Raw genomic sequence first — 17,433 nt, forward strand, 5'->3', positions numbered from 1 at the left:
TTAAAATGTTATAAATGGATGGTCTTAAGTTCACAGCAAGATGGGAAGTCGCTGGTAGGTACTGTGAAATTACACTGTGGTGCATTTCCTCCACTGACAGCAGGTAGTATTTATCTGGGGTCAGGTTTCACGTCAGACAGGCAGTAGTTTTAAAATGGAAAGGGCAGTCAAACAAATGCTGATCGATGAAAGACTGAAAGGCGGTGGAAAGGTTCTGAGCAGCAACATTTGTCACTGTACATATACAGCATATTTCTATCCTCAGCTTTTCTTCTTGGGGTAATGGACAGATGACAGTTAAAGCATCCATGGCTGAAAGCGAAATATAAAGACATACAAATGTCCCACACATGCAAACAAACAACCTATCAGAGATCAAACTATTGAGCACTCAGGTATTGCACTCGTGTCTGTCAGGCAGCCTTTTTCTGACAGGGTAAGAGCAAAATCTGTCAACTAACTGTGACTTTGAAAAACAAGACTAAAGAGTCTTTGAGGTGGCATTCTGATGGATATTGTTCCCTCTTTTTTTGGCCTTGATGCACAGCTCAATGTTTGTATTGCTCTTAAGCTTTCATGGTCCCGAGAGCTTACTGGCACTTCATAAATGTTTCAGAGGTTTAAAGAAAAACTAAAAGGGCCAAGTATTCCGTCAGTTTGAAAATAAATAAACCATCAAAAGCCTGCAGCTGCTGTTAAATAGGAACTTATATAAATATTGGCTTTAATGAGGCTGCTACAGCCAAGCTTGGTTGTTTGCAATTTTTCTCTTCATTTGAGAATAGTTAAAAGACAAGAAGGACGGTAAAATGACTCCTAGGATATTTTGAGCCGAGTAGTTCCAGTTATAAATGATTGACAGATAAAGGCTGAAGTGCACAACATATATGTATGCTTACTGTAGCTTACCACACAGACTGAAAAAGGAATAAACAGCTAGCCTGACTTGGTCTAAAGGGAACTTAAACTCCCTACCAGCAAATCTAAAGCATACTAAGTAACTTCTTACGTCTTGTCTCTTTGTAAAATCAATGTGCAAACAAGTTTAGTTTTGGTTGAACTAAAAAAAACAACTGATGGCTCCTGGAACATATCAACCTTACAGGCATTTGGTAAGTGGAATCAACTTTTAAAAAAGTACAGTAAAACAGAAGGATAAGCAAATCATTTAATATATTTAACAAAATAATTTTAAAGCCTTGATTTTTAAAAAGTGAGTTGATTTGGAAAATCCAAGTTTGTGTCCATAACACCAATCCTTTGCAGTGTGTCTTCCACATAGTGATGGTAAGTCACATAGTGCATAATATTCTCAATTCTTAACATTATTATTTTAAACTAAGCCATGGCACAGGGAACAACATGTAGAATAGCGAACACTGATGCATGAACCTTTTTGATCAGACACAAGAGGTACAGATAAAATAATTTGTACAGCATTGGATTCTCTTCAATCTCAGGAGGTACAACCTTTAAACTCTTTGATAACTATTGGAAGGCATTTCGGTGACAATTAAAACTAAATATATATATATATACTATATATATATATATTTAGTTTTAATTGTATATATACATTCCACCCTCCAGGCCTATAAGATCAAACCCTGCAGCATCTTATCTCTCTTGCTCTCAACTTTCTTGCTGTCTCCATTCAGGAGGTAAAACTTTTTTTTTCTTTGAAATGGAAAACTACTGCTCAAGGCTTTTGAAGTGCACTCAAGATTAATTTGAACTGGAACAAGAAATTCTATTGCTGTAGGCGGCAGTTTGTGACATAGAGCAGTTTTTCCCTGACAATAAATATTCATATATTTTCCTTACAGACACCTTAGAGGGACACATTTCAACGTTTAATAACAGAGTTTGGTGACGCTGTTGTTTGCTGCTTGTGTGCAGTTGGACAATGATGCGATTGACTCTTAATAAATATAACATAATCATTTCAAATTTGTTCTAGCTTGTTTGGAATATAATATATTGACACCATTTCCAAGTGTAAATCTGTCCCACTGGCGTGGATTGGTTGTGTGTTGTGTGCTGCTGGTGTCCATGTGTAGGTGCCACTTACCTTGTACAATGAGGTAGACCTGTGAGGTCTTGGGCTGCTGCTTCGTCTGTATGGAGCAGGTGTACGACCCCTCATCATACACATCCACCTATACACAATGACAAATACAATATTGTTTTCATTAGTTTGAAAATATCTTATCATATGCCTGGCAGAACATCTTATCTTCATTTATCTTCCTACATGTTACTTTGTCAAGATCCTACTCTATAACTTTCATTTTGACAAACATTCACAATATTCTCCAAATAAATATTTATGATTCTTCAGTGAAAAAACGTTATACAGGAAAGTAGTCGAATTATCTCAATCAACTTTACAATATAATATGTTTTGATTATTATTAATTAATTCAACTTTAAGAAGTCAAAGCTTATAGACATGAGTTGATCTGACTTGAAATGGTGAGATCAATGAATGTAATGTTCATCATTACATAACAGATACGATCAGCATTTCAGCAGACCTCCCTGCATGGACAGTTTAGATAAGGTACTTAACCCTTTATGAAAACATGTATTATTTTTAGTTAGACTTGCTGAACTGATAATCAATGACAACGATAACTTTAACATTCTGGGAGGATAATCTCATTTACTGTCTAGCAGAGGGTGCATATACTGATACCAGTCTAACATTAGTCCATTTTCAAATGATTATTTATTGTTGTTAAAGCACAAAAAAGGGTTAAAATGAATAGATAAACATACAAAAAACAGTTATGCTTATGAAGGTTATGTTTAATAATTTTTAAATGTAATCCTAAGGAGGAGAAACAAATGGTTCTTTCCCATCTTTAAATGCAGCTGTTATTCAATCTAACGATGAAATCAAAGAATAAACAAAAAAGGTCCGGTTTCTAGGTCAGTGTTACCTTCTGTATGCGCAGGCTGTACTCGAGCTGTCCTTTAGTCACCAGATCTACTCTGGGGTCCAGAGACCACTTGTCCTGGCCGGCATAGATGATGTTGGATCGATTGAGCCAGGCCACTTTGGACACTTTGTCATCCACATAACACCTGCAGGAACAAGAAGAACAAGTAGTGTAAGAAAAGGCCGGGTTTACTTAAAAAAAGAAAGAAAATGACGTGACATCCTTCATTTCATAATATGTAAACTCAAAATCAAAGAGGATGTAGATTTTTGTAGGAACTTATCTGCATCACAGTTCAGCTATGTTGTGGTTTAAACTGCTGAGGGTATTCCCTCAGTTAAGGTTAGTTAAGGTTTACAGACAACTTGGCGCACCTCTCATTCAGAGGTCTCGAAACAAGAGCTATGTCTTAACCCGTGTCTCTCTTCCTTCTTTCTCTCTCTGATAAATACATCTCCTTTAACAGTCAGCATAGGAAGGACACCCGTATGCTGTTGTTTACTCCTTGTTGCAGACAGTCAGAACATTACTCCAAGAAAAGCCAGGGTAGCCGGGCGTATGCCTAATGAATAAATGTAAATGTGAGAAGACGTCGGAATCAATGAGAAGGGATATCAGCCGTAATGCTAGCCGACAGTGGAATTCGCCTCACATGCAAATTCTGGTGACTCCGGTAGACCAGGCTGTGCACATGGCTGTGGAGTGTGTTGGGCTACAATGGAGCAGATTTGGGAGGCAGCGGAGTGAGGCTGTCTTTGGCAGGTGACCCCGGGTGATGCACACAAGTGGTGGTGCAGTCACCCCTGCCTGTTACCCAGTGGGAGCTGGATGTCATATTTGTTGAAGGCTTGTACTCGCAGCTTGAATCCCTGTTGATGTTCCTTCCCCTTTGTGTGGAGCCCAGATAACTCACTGTATTTATTGACTCGCTTTGACATCTACACTCTACTTTCTTCCCTCAGAAGTGAACAGCTTTAAAGGGAATTCCCTTTTGTTTCAGATATCTTCAAAGCTTTAATTAAAATACTTTATAGTTATATGCATCCTAATCTTATGCAGACACATTTTCCTATATTGATGGAGAGCTAGTCTTTATGAACAACAATAAAAGAACTATAAAAGTTTGGACTCCAATGGAAACATCGGAAATACTAAAATGGAGCCTGACTCACATTTTTTAAATCCATATACAGTATTTCATTAAAAAAGTTCTTAGATTCAACCTCTGCAAATCACCCATGAAGGGTAGGCCCCTTTGGTGTAATTCAGAATGTGTCCTTGTATTCAAATCAAAACATCTCTGCTTTTAAAGAAACAAACAACATATTTTTACCACAATTGAAAATGAGTACAAATATACACAGTGACCTGAAGGAGAGCGGAACTTTGCCAGGCTTCCATTTGTTAATATTTATTTTGGATTCAACACCATGTCATCCTCGCCAACAAACTGGTCACTCAAACACACTGAAAACCAACACAAGCTCACTACAAGGGTGTTTTCCATTCCCTCCGCCTGTTCATGCTCTACAGTGACTGTGAAAGCATCCATCCAAACTGCCAACTCATTAAATGTGCTGACTACACAGCGCTCCTCTCAGGCTCTGAGCAGGAACACGGTTCTTCTCTATGATTTTAACGTTAAGTGGTGCAACAATACAATGCTGGATTTGAATTTCACTCAGAGGTGGTTGGTGGTTGATTTCAGGATGCAGTCCAGACAAGGAGTTGGATGGTGTGAATATCTTGGAATCATCTTTGAAATTTGAGCAAAACACAGAAGCCTTATCAAGAAAGCAAACCTGTGTCAACATGCTTTCAAGAACTGAATTTAGGGCTGTGCGATTATGGCAAAAATCATAATCACGATTATTTTGGTCAATAATTGATATCACGATTATTAAATACGATTATTCATTGACTTTGAAAACATCCATTTATTGAACTTTAAAACAAATACAAATAATAATTTGAACAGTATATTTTTAACTGTTGATTACCCTGAACGTATAATTCAACTGAAAAACCAATACAAAAATGATTAAATAAATGATAAATATATATTTACATTTAAATAAATAATATCAAAATAATAAATACCAATAAACAAGATCAACAAATATTTTGGAGCGCACTTCCACAAGCTACTAAACATATATAAATATGATAAATACAAATAAATTAGACAAAAATAAATTAGATCAAATATGTTGCAGTGCAGTCACAACCTAGCAAAGCAAAATAATTGTTTTTTTCGATTATGTTGTTTTCGTAATTGTGGCAGGCCAAAATAGTAATTGCGATTAAAATACGATTAATTGCACAGCCCTAACTGAATTCCAAAAACCCTTCTACAGTTCTTCATCGAGTAAATTCCGTGTTTCTCGTTCACATGTTGGTTGCCATCCCTCACTGTCATAACCAGAAACCGTCTCCATACCACAATTAACACCTGTTCCCAAAAAATCACTGGAGTGCACATTACGAAGCCGAGCCTCATTACTAGCTGCCACTGCGTGTGCCTGGCATGTTTTAATTGTGTGAGACTATGTGTGTCATCACAGCGTTCATTTGGCTCTCTGCTGAAAGATGCCGTCACCTCAACAGCGCGACAACTGTGCATCCATCATAACGTTTATGTCAATAAGAGTAGTTTTCATATATAGCTGCTATGAGAGCTACAAGAGTGTATGAGAGCTTCCGGTTTTGGGCATGCTGGCTGTGCATCACTCTCATTCACCAATGGTAATGTTTAGATGGATGTAGGAACTCCCTCTCGATTCTATTGGCTCTAACGGTTCAAAAGAGGTGTCAATCACCAAAATCAACCGATGGGTTCCAGAGATATGGCAAATACACCCAAATGACCCCAGAGGTGGGTTTTCTTTTCTAGACCTCTCTAAAAAGGTCACATGTCACTTGTCTTGCATCAATCTTGATACAGGGTACTTATTATATGTTATAGTTTGGAAACTTAAAGCTTTTTGTCTCCGATCCCATCATTCAAGGGTAGTTTTCACTATAAGTAATGACGGAAACTATGATTTACGTTTTTTTTACAATGTTCAATCTGAATTTACTTTAAAATAAAAACATCTATATTGATTCTGACTTTTTGACATCCAACTGACAGGTTTATCATTGCTTTGAGAAAAAAGATTATTAATTTACCCCTTTTAGAAGTGAAGATATAGTAATTTGTTCTGGGCATGTCATTTTTGAGCCTGAGACCTGAAAAACAGGCTTGGGGCTTAACAGGTTAACAGCTTGTTGTTACCAAACCTGAATCCTGATCTTGTAAGCACGAATACAACTGTCTACTGCACACAATATGTGTCATGTGTAACAAACAACTTATCCCTTCAATGTAATAATAGTTCACATATGACAACCTATAATCGATAGATTAAGTTTGTGATTTTCTTTTAGCAACTATCTCACCCCGTCTGATCTCATAGAGCATTTCCTCCATAAATAATTACTGATCCTAAAGCTTTTAAAGTCTAGACTAAGACAACACATTATCTACACAGCGCTGCCCTCTTTGAATTAAGGTATAGAGGTGAGGCAAGATAGTTTGATATTACTGCAGCTTTAATTGAATGCCTTTTAATCGTTCTCGCTATTATGAAGCTGATCCTACAATCTTAACATTACAAGGTTCATGTATAGAGTCGTTTCGTACAAAAAACACGTTCCATTTAAAAATGCTTTTCCTTGGACCCACAAAGAAAACACTCTTAATTTCTGTATAAGACTATGGTAATGTGATTAACATGTACGCAACTTTATCATTACTTCATGAAACTACATTCTGCATTTCACACTGTTAAAAAAAAATACCCACCCTCACAATTTATTTTAACAAACTTATGGTCCTCTTGGAGCAGATAACTGCCCATGTCGCTGTTTAATGTCAATACATTGTTAGGCAAACTATTTATATCTCCAGCCTTTTATCCTTTCACACCAGCAAATGCAGTACTAGATCTTCTCATTGAATTCTTTTAAAAGTCCCTAGGGTGTGCTCTGAGCGGTAAGACTACTTTGTCTTTTCATGCTCCCTGGGCATGAACTGAGTTGCAAAATACCATTACCTTAAGAGCACTGCCTTCTTTAAATACCTCTAAACTTTTACAAAATGCCTTAAAGGAAACATGTTGCTGTTTTATACCTGGCCTGTATGTCCTTCCTTCTGTACTATTCCCTTGTTTTGCTTTAATTTAATGTAAGTGTTATACAATGTGAAACTGCTTGTGCTGCCATCCTGAACGTGACTCCCTGGAAGACTATACTGCAACTCTCTGGCTAAAGAATGGATCAATAAAATACTTTTGATTGATGTGGAGGAAAAAACTTTTCTTGGGAGTTTTTTTATTCTTGAAAGAGAACCTGACACTACCAGGACATTGAAACATGTCCTAAAAGCTGTTGATTTCTGCTATATGAAGGGCAAACAGCCTGACTAGTTTGTGATTGTTACAAACACAATTTAGTTATGCCTGTAAGTTACTCAGCAAATGTTAATATATTCATCATGCTACAAATATATGTTAAAACGAGAAAAGAAAGTGTGAGGTTGAGGTACTGTCCTGTGGCAGCTGATTAATGGACACACATCAATTTCCAGGTCACGAAAAGAGGAGTACATGTATAGTGAAATAAAAAAGATGGAGCAGGATGCATCCAATTATAACCTTTGTTTAAATGAGACAAGCAGTTACAATTATGTATTGCTCTCAAACTGTGAGTGTGACTCCTCCATAGAACTGTTGCAAGCTCTTGGATAAATACAGGTGACTGGGACTATTAATCATCCAAATGTCCCTAATTGTATTACCTCCTTTCAGTTAGTGGTCACCATATGCTGCTCCATATGGGTCAAAGAAATAGATAAATAAGTACACAACACATGGTGCTGTACATGCCACCACCACCCTCCTCCACATCAATCACAGCCGTGTTCTGATGCTTCACACGCTCGTCTCCCGTTGCTTTACTGTATGTCTTTCCATCTCATCTCTTCACACCTCTGCCTCACCACTTCTCATCTTTCTCATGCTATCCTAGTTTTCTCACCCCATCTGCCTCTCTTCCTGTGGACAGCATGAAATAAAAATGAAAGGATATATTCCTTGATCTGCACTACATTATTTTCACTGCGCTCGGCTTTTGTCTGTCTTCCCTCGATCTATTCGAGCCTCCAGAGGGTCCCCACAATTTTCGGTGCAAAGGGAAGAGCATGCTCAGTAGTAGTTATTTCCTGTTCTTGCTAATGAGCAACTGCCCGCAAAGCAGAGAACTTCCTATCACTTGTCAGAGCAGTTGGCTGCCTGGAGTTCTCGCTTTTTTCTAGCAGAGAAGGGTGTCAAGGTGCGTAGCGGCAGAGCCTGTTTTTTTTTGGGTTGTGCCAAGGCTCAGCTGCACCAGAATGACATATAAAAGCTCGGCTTTCCCTGGCACATTCAACAAGTCCCTTGCAGGGAACGTGACTTGATTGGAATAGCGAGCTACGGTTGAACGATTTGTAATGAAAATCCATCCCATTAACTGGCTGCTGCCCTCACAATGATGCAGCATCTCAGCTGTGTTATTTAGCCAGTGTGACTTTATTTATTTGAATATTTGGCAACAGAATCAGCCCTTTTAAATCACAACGGCATCTACATGTTCGCAACCCTCTGCAGAATCCTCTCCAAGCCCATAATCCTCTGCAGAATACACAGTCTCTGCTTACATAAAAAAGCTTGTAAATGCTAGCAAATATTTGCTGATGCTTGTAAACAAAAACCTTATTAAATGTACCTTTTTTTTTTACTATGTTTTACAAAGTATCGTCGTTGTTTATCAGTCCCTTCAGAGACCCGTGGGCTGGGTTTGCACAGGGTCTGCTTATTATGGATGCCTACGTTGCTGTCCTGCGCTGTGTTACCATGAGCCTTGTTGATCGATGCTTTGCTGTGCTATATTATACTCTTTTCTGCCCCGCTGTGCCGTGCCAATATGGACTAGCGAATGGGCTATGGCTGGCAGGGGACTGTGTGGGCTGACAGATGCCCTGGGCCAGAGCTGCTGAGCTGGGCCTTTGTTGACAGGAGGGTTGGGCTGGATGGATCCCTGCTCCAGGGCTAGCCGTGGGGGAGGACCAAAGAGCAGACTAGAGCCAGTGAGTGAAACCGTAATGAGAGCGGCGATGTGCCAGGAGTGACAGAACAGCACCACCACCCGCTATCCCCATCAGCACTCAATTTTCCTGATCTGACTGCGTCTTTTCTCTTTTTTTGCATTTCTGACACCTCTTAGCAAAATAATTTAATTATACAATTCCTCTTTGAAATGCTCCTGTCTTGTTCTGCCCACCCCTTTCAGTATTTTACTTCCATCTCTGTCCCCTCTCCTCACCTTTTTCGCCACATATTAACTGATCCAACTGTATCACAAAAGTATATCAGTGTTAACTCACGTAATACTCACAAATATCTATGTGTTCTGCATCAGATACTCTACCTGCCATGTCGAGAGCATCTGAAGTATTCTGAAATTATTCTTCAAACAACCAACTTGTTTCAGCAATCAATAAAGATTAAAGGCAAGATCGGCACTGTGGCTGTTTGATCAAAAACTGCCTCACTCCATCCTGGCGGTCAAGTGCCGCTGAAGCTTGATTGTCATTTCTTTGTCTGTGTTGTTTTAGATGTATGTGGCAGGGGGTACAGAGGGTAGGCAGATGGATTGCCAATGAGATACACAAACAGACAGCAAAATAAATAAAAAGACAGGCCACAGAAAGAAGCGACACAAAGAAAAGAGGGAGAGTAAGCCATCGCACAGAAGCAAAGCTGGCAAGGGGGCAACAACTACAACAAGATGGACATATTTGACCGTGATTTAATTGTAATACACGTTTCAAAATGATGCCGAAGTAACAACATACTGATACCGGTTAGTAAAAACCATGAATTAATGCTTTGTCAAGTCTGCAGACAGACGGCAGGGGAAAAACCTTTTAAAATGCTTGTTTTCTAAATGGAGATTGGCTAAGCTAACGCAGTATATGCTCCGACCGTCCACACTCACAACAACGGCCTATACAGACATAAATAAACCAGCGACTGTATTCACCATGACACAGGCAGTCTGTGGTTTGTACTTGTTTAACTTTTGTCTAGTTTCTGAACATATATGAGGAGCTGTGAGCTCTGAGTGCTAACAGCTAACGGCTGTGTTGTTTTTCTGAGGTTCTCTGAAGATCACGTCACGGCTCCGCCTACACTGCGTTACTATAGATACTGCCCCAGTTCCTAAACTGTAATGGAAATGCGCCATAAAGTGAGCCAGTCCTAACGAGGCCCAGCCATACCGAGCGGGGCCGAGCGAGGCCGTGTAGTGGAAACGCGACATTAATGTACAGTATTTCCGGTAAGATCTAAGTTTATCCCGTTGGAGAGAGCTTAGCAAAACAAAGCATTTATCTGATGCAACGCCAATTCACCTTTCACCTTTTTATATTTAAAATGAAAAGGCAACAAGATCCAATTCTTCCACTTGCCAATTCACACACAAAGAAAGCTGTTAAACCATGTGTTGATTAACAATCAGCAGTTCAAATCTTTGTTAGGCCTTTTAGCACAGGTGTCGAACAGATCTAATTAATTATTGTGTTTTCAGAAGGCAGTTGCTAATTGTTTGAAGCTTGCCTGTGAAATTCTCTTTGCAGCATTACTGAAGCATTTAAAGAGAGGAAAGATGAGGGTGATATGTTTAGGGTGATAACCTGACAACTCTTATTAATAGTTGGCCATGCAGACACCAAAAAGACGTGTCTGTTAAACTGGTCAAATGTTCTCTGTCTTCCTATGCCTTTGATCCATAGACAAATAGGGAAAATATAGACAACTGTTTAACTTCTTCAAGGCCTGCCATCAGTCGCTATAATCACTTCAGTCAGTGGAACTCATCCCACGCTCCCCTAACCCTGGAGGGAGATCCCTGGTGACGTAATAGTATCAGAATAGACTTTAGTAACATTTATTGCTCAGTCGATTTATCCTCTCTGCTTCAAAGCCCCCAGCCAGCCACAAATCCTGATATAATTCTCCCACCACGAAGCCCCTCCATCTTTCTTGGCATGCATCAGTGCTTAGAGCAAGCCATTAATCAGGGCAGGAATGATTGTTCTGAGACTTTGCCAGCAGACCAAGAAGAGTGAAATTATTCATCGTAAATGGTAACAAACAGCTCAGTAATTTGTAGGATTGTTCGATTCTAAAATGCTCGGAACAGGTGTTATTTCACTGCTGATGTGTTGCCAGTAGCAGGCGGAAACATGTCTCTGTGTCTCATGTTTCAGAAGCCGCTTGAATACGATTGTGTGCTTCGGGCTGCTGTGAAGTGAAGGGTTTAGAATCTCTTCTGTCGTCCGGCCAGTGTCGGAGAGCAAAAGCAGAAAGTAAACCTTTAGACACCAACATATAACTGCTGATCAGAGTTGATACTGTTCTGGTCAGCAGCACAGGAGCCCTTACTCTTCAGCTGTCAGTCTTCACTTTGAGCCATCCTCATTTGAAAGTCAATGGGACAACTCCTGCAAAGTTTCCTCTTCCCCTCTTCTGTGTTTTTTTAAGCAGGGTTGCATGTAACAAGCTTGTGACAGATGGTGCCTCATTGAGTCGTAGGCAGGAGGATCTATGGCAAGGGCAGGATGCTGCTATTAAATCTCAGGAGATGTACTGTGCCTTCTCCTTCTACCGTATATATTCCCTTTCATTCTCCTTCCATCTCTTTGTATGCAGCTTTGTCTTTTCCCTTCCCTTCTCAATTCATTCTTGGTCTATCCATCTTCTTTTTAGTTACTTATTCTTTACCCAATATTTGCTCATTATCCTTTTAGTTTGCCTTTTTTTACTCCCTTTAAGACTGTGGTCTGACTGTATAGCATACTTGACGTAGAATTGTAACTGTGTTCAATTTGAATAATTTCCCCTCATATGTATTTGACATAATAATTATACTTTGCTAATTAAGTCAGCATAAGGATAATCTCCTAGACTCGATCAAACACATGATTTCCCCCCAGGAGACCAGTGTATGTGACCCGTCAAAGAGGACTTATTTAAATATGTCCGTACCTTAAATCAGGAACAGATCTATTCATTTGAAACCAAAACCATGATGTTTTATTAAACAAGTTTTTTTGTTGCATTTTTGCACAAAAACTGCTACCATAATCTGAGAACAAATACATTTACCTTCAAATCGAATTGAGAATGCAACTGTAAATTGTATTATAAGGTAATTTAATTTAAATACAGGATAGCAGTCTGTTATAGAATGTAAAGTTATACGTATACTCTATATCCTATTGCCAATTTAGTAGAGTAAAAAGTATTCTGCAAAACGTACTTATCTTAACTTAGTAAAACTGAGTATACGCTGTCTCGTGCTGACTATGAGTAAGTAAGTATAGGCCGTGCTATATTATATCTAATGTAAGCTACATGCCACTTACAGCGGAAAATGACACTCATTGCTCCACAATTACGGCTGCAAAGTTTCAACCTTTACCGCCCATTACTGTCTTAACGCTGCATTATCCTCAACACACAACCTCCTCCTATTACGACATGGTGTCAGACAAGGTCTGGTCTCTAAGTGTGACACTGTGGAATTACGACCTCATTTCTCAACAGTGCACATTTACCTGTGATGAGGTCCATCACTGTGTTTTGGAGCATTACGGGCAGGTGAATCAGTTGATGATGAAGGCCACTGAAGGATAGCAGAGGCAAAAATAGAAAAAGAAAATATATATAACGTATAAATGTGCTCAAATACTCAGCCCAGATTGCCTGTTTTTAGGCTGCAAAATCAAAGCAGCATTCTGTCTGAAATGAAAGGGGCTTATTTGAAGTTGTTGTTGTGTTTAGTGGAAGCTACTTATAATGTGTTGTGAAAGCTATGATACTGTACAAAGTAGAACGACTGAGACCTCCACTATATCTCAACAACATAGATTCCACTTGCATCCAGTAAAGCTTTAGCAAAGCTATACAATCATATAAATGTAAGCCAATAGCTTTACCTTTTTCTCCCTCATAGTATTTATTTTTCATCTCAAAAGTAACACTTTGAACTGACGATGTGTCATAAATAAATATAGTGCAAATCAGAGCTTAAGGTGCAGGCTGTTCCATCATCATTTCCTGTTTCAGAATACACTTTTATACTCTCTTCGCACTAATTAGAATTTCTCCCTCATGGGCACAGCGTTATGAGGTGGGGTTGTGAGGGATCTGGTTTGACAACTACACATCATTTAGTCTTGTGGGAGGACTTAAAGGTTGGCCAGCTGCAGTGAGGGGGATGGCATGTCAGATACATGACTGACAGCTGTCATGTTAAATGAGAAGGCCGGAAAGGTCTTCGGTTGTCTGTGGGCAGGGAAGGATTGGCAAATGATCATGCCGCCACAGCGGAAGACACTTAAAGGTTGACAGCTATGTGAAATCTTACAGGAAATAAGTCGTAATCATTTAAATGTCAACATTTTGAGTCTAATGCAAGTTTAGTAAAGTGGGCTTATCTCAAATGCAAGAGATTAACGTTGACAGTGAGTAGCCTACTTTGGATTTTTCATTCTAAATTACAGTAATGCTGCGTTCACACCGGACACGATGCGATGTTTGGGGGCGGCGCGATTACATGTAAAGTCAATGCAGAGACGCGGACAGACGCGAATTCGCTCCGACGGCGCACATGAAGCGGTGGACGCGGCGCGAATCACGCGATTGAGGCGATTGAACGGTGCCGCGTTAAACGCGAGAGTTCAATTTTTTCAACTCGAGCGTCAAATTCACGTGACGCGTTCTCGCGGAAGCCAATCAGCGGTGAGGATCTCAGCCGCCGTCACTGACGTTCAACCACACAACATCAGCCGTTAGCTGTTAGCAGTTAGCACACAGAGCTCACAGCTCCTCATATCTGTTCAGAAACTGGACAAAAGTTAAACAAGTACAAACCACAGACTGTCTGTTCATGGCGAATACAGTCGCTGCTTTATTTATGTCTGTAGGCCGTTGTTATGAGTGTGGAATGAGCATATACAACGTTAGCTTAGCCTGGTCGACCCGATCTTCATTCAGAAAACAAGCATTTTAAAAGGTGTTTTGCCTGCCGTCTTGTCTGCAGACTTGTCAAAGCATTAATTCATGGTTTTTACTAACCGGTATCAGTATGTTGTTACTTCGGCATCATTTAGAAACGTGTATTACAATTTAATCACGGTCAAATATGTTCATTTGTTGTAGTTGTAGCTCCCGAGCCAGCGCGTCTTGTTTGAATGATGCGAGTAAACACAGCTGGCAGCCGCGGTGAACCTCCAGCGTTTAGAGCGATGCGATAAGAGCGATTAGAGCGAAGCGAATATTCGCATCGCGTCCGGTGTGAACGCAGCATAATGGTTTATTTTACTTTAAAGCTTTTATCTATACATTTGAGGTTTAAGAAAACAGAAAATAAAGAAATACCTTTATTTATTGAGAGTTTAAAACAAAAAATGTTTCTAAATACAATTCAAACCGGCGTAAAGAGAACAGAAATGTAAAGTAACTAAAACTGTGTCCATGCAAGACTCCATACCTCATGATGAGAAGTTGATGCATTTTTACTATGACATTAACATAAATATGAATAAGCTATCTTAACACACTTGCTTAAATTCAAATGTGTTGCTTGCAGCTGGCTTGCATTTTCTTGCTGTCAAGTGAACACACTGTCCGCGCCGCAGGGAACGACGGTGGAGCTTTGAGTGCTATCTTTTCACTGCATTCTGAAGAGAGATTGGTCAGGACATAAAAGCCTTCACAGTATTCACCAACAAAGCACAGACACATATTCACTTAGTTTATTTTGGTGCGAACCTTTAAACAAAAAAACAAAAAAAACAAAATGTCCTGTGTGGAAGAATAAAATACAGACTTCCTGTTGTTAAGACTGCATTATCAATTGCTGGTGTCGCCATAGCAACAATAGAACATGTCATAATTCAAACATGTTACAAATTCCTTTTTTTTTTACTAAAGGGGTTTCACCGAGTATTGCCGTAGCCTTTTTGAAATCGTGCTACGAACTCATGAATCCCGCTGCTGTTGCACAGGTTGTTCAAAAGCACTTAGCCCCAAGGATAACTCATCGCTTCAAGTGTTCCCCTGAGCCTACAAGGCTAACCAATGTTAACAACCACTGCATGCCACACAAGGCTTATGCGTAAAAGGATTTGACTCTGTCAGTTCCAAGTGATGCTTCTAAAATGATCTTTAATGACTTACTTTATGCTGAGTTTGCATCTGTCTACTGATCAAAGGACAAGGGAACCATAAGCCTAATGGAGGTTGACATGTACAGTAGATGTCTCCACAGTGCCCTAACACGATCTCTCATCACAGGAGAGCTGTTGCAGAACATTTCAGGCTTTCAGAGTGCGATCTCATCAAGATCACAATGCATGGTGATAATGATGTGCAAAATCCATCGATTCATTCATTCATTAACTTATTCATGCGGCAAGGCACAGCCCTAAAAGTGCTATTAAATTCTGCAGTAAAACTCCCTGCTGCAAAGTAATGATCATTTTAAGAACATAATTTAGATTTAGCATGGTGCTCATGAAGGAATCCACATAAATTATTATCTTATCTTTGACGTAAATAACTGTTTAATTGCGCAGCGTAAGAAAAAAAGGTAGTCTTGTCTTTTTAGCACCTTGCCACTTCACTGTTAAGACACTAATGCAACAGATCACACAGATAGAGAACTACAAATAGATATAATTACTATCAGACTGATAAAAAAAAATGCACTCATGTATTGTAAATTATTATAATAACATGTGGATGTATAATCATGCTTTCACTTCAATATAAGCACCGAATGGTCATACTTATTGAGCAATTTTTTACAACAACGGATGGTAATGGGCATATTTAATTTGCATGATTTGTAGTTAATAATTAGCGTTTTGGCTCGATTATGTATTCCAGTTCATTAACATGTAATTTAACAGTATGTCGATACATTACTTTTCCACACTCATAATTAATGAATAATAGTTTTCCCCTGAGTGCCCACAATTGAAGCCTTTTGTCGAAACTTGGCAGTAACACATTCTATGAAAAGGAGGGCAGGAATTGAGAGCGAGTGAGACAAAGGAAAGAAACAAAAGGAAAGACAGCACAGATTTATAACTAGCACAATAACAGAGGTCGAGAGGCTCTAGCCCTGTCATGTGTGGCAGCACATTTGCCACCGCTCAGAAGACCTCGTCTGCACAATGAGAGATATGCACGGGTAAGATTCTGGGTAATGATCCAGCTATGCGTTATTATCATAAAACCCGGGCAACCTTTGTCGAGATGGTATAAACACAGACAATCTAGCATATTCCCTTTTAATTGCCTTGCCTTCTGTGCAGGGCCGTGAGAAACGGTGAATAGTGGAAGGGATGGGAAAGCGGGACGGAAAGAGAAAGAGGGAGAGTTTGTCTTGTTCTCGAGAGCAACTCTTGAACTGCAGATAATGCCAAGCAAACCTGACAGGGAAAAGGGATGAGAAGGAGCCCGAGGAAACAGGAGGCAAAACTACTTTTCCCTTATTCAACCCATAGACAGAGAGAAAGAGAAGGACAGAGAAAGGGAGGGAGAGAAGCTAATAAAACTTATGATGCTAAAAAAGTGAACTGCCACTAGAATATAAAGAAGCAGAGGAGTGTCATTTCACCACATCTGTGTGGTTTAATACAGAAATAAACTATGCTATTATTGTAACACCAAGCAGAAAACAAACATTAGCCTCTGGCAAAAACAAGGATTAGGAGGGTTTTAAGAACATAACGCCACACACTGTTTGTCTTTATAGGACAACTTGATGCCACTGATTTGCATCTTGAAATTACTAATAAACACAAACTGTTGTTGCTGTTGACCCACGGTTAGGGCATGGTTTACCAAACCTGTAAACAAGGTTGAATCGGCTCTTAAAGCGAACATCAATGGTTTCATATCTCTTAGTTACTGATAATTGCAGCTCTTTGCACCATTTTACAAAAAATACTTTCTTATTTTCTTGTTGAGCTGCATTTATGATCATATCAAACTTGCCAATCCATAATACTTAACATTTTATTGGTGGTATTTCTTATCAGTGATCCCATAGAGATCAGGGGCTACTCTGAGGCCTGTTGTGACAGGTCTGCAGCAGCTTTAAAACAGCTCAACATAATAATGACAATGTTAAAACAATATATTAAAAAGGGGAATGCACACAAACCAATTGAGAATTGTGGTTATTAATGCCATTCATTACATACAACCCAGATATTTCCCTCATGAGTTGGTAAAGACCAAAATCAGAGATGGAAGAAAGTCAATAAATTCACTAATACACTTTAAATGTGAGTGTAATGTTCACCGCTCCCATCTGCTCCCCAAAAAGT

At 39.3% G+C, this 17,433-nt stretch overlaps 1 protein-coding gene across 3 annotated transcripts in view; it reads right to left on the bottom strand.

Annotated features, from left to right (window-relative positions):
* Positions 1-17,433, bottom strand: part of lsamp (limbic system associated membrane protein) — a 638,149-nt gene that overhangs the window by 55,041 nt on the left and 565,675 nt on the right. For all 3 annotated transcript variants that reach the window (XM_034114584.1, XM_034114585.1, XM_034114583.1), the window contains 2 exons: positions 2,946-3,090; positions 2,072-2,159 (listed from right to left, as the gene is read on the bottom strand). In XM_034114584.1, the coding sequence (XP_033970475.1) occupies positions 2,072-2,159; positions 2,946-3,090 (233 nt within the window). The remainder of the gene's footprint in view (positions 1-2,071; positions 2,160-2,945; positions 3,091-17,433) is intronic.

The sequence above is a fragment of the Trematomus bernacchii genome, unplaced genomic scaffold, assembly GCF_902827165.1.
Source record: "Trematomus bernacchii unplaced genomic scaffold, fTreBer1.1, whole genome shotgun sequence".
Taxonomy (NCBI): domain Eukaryota; kingdom Metazoa; phylum Chordata; class Actinopteri; order Perciformes; family Nototheniidae; genus Trematomus; species Trematomus bernacchii.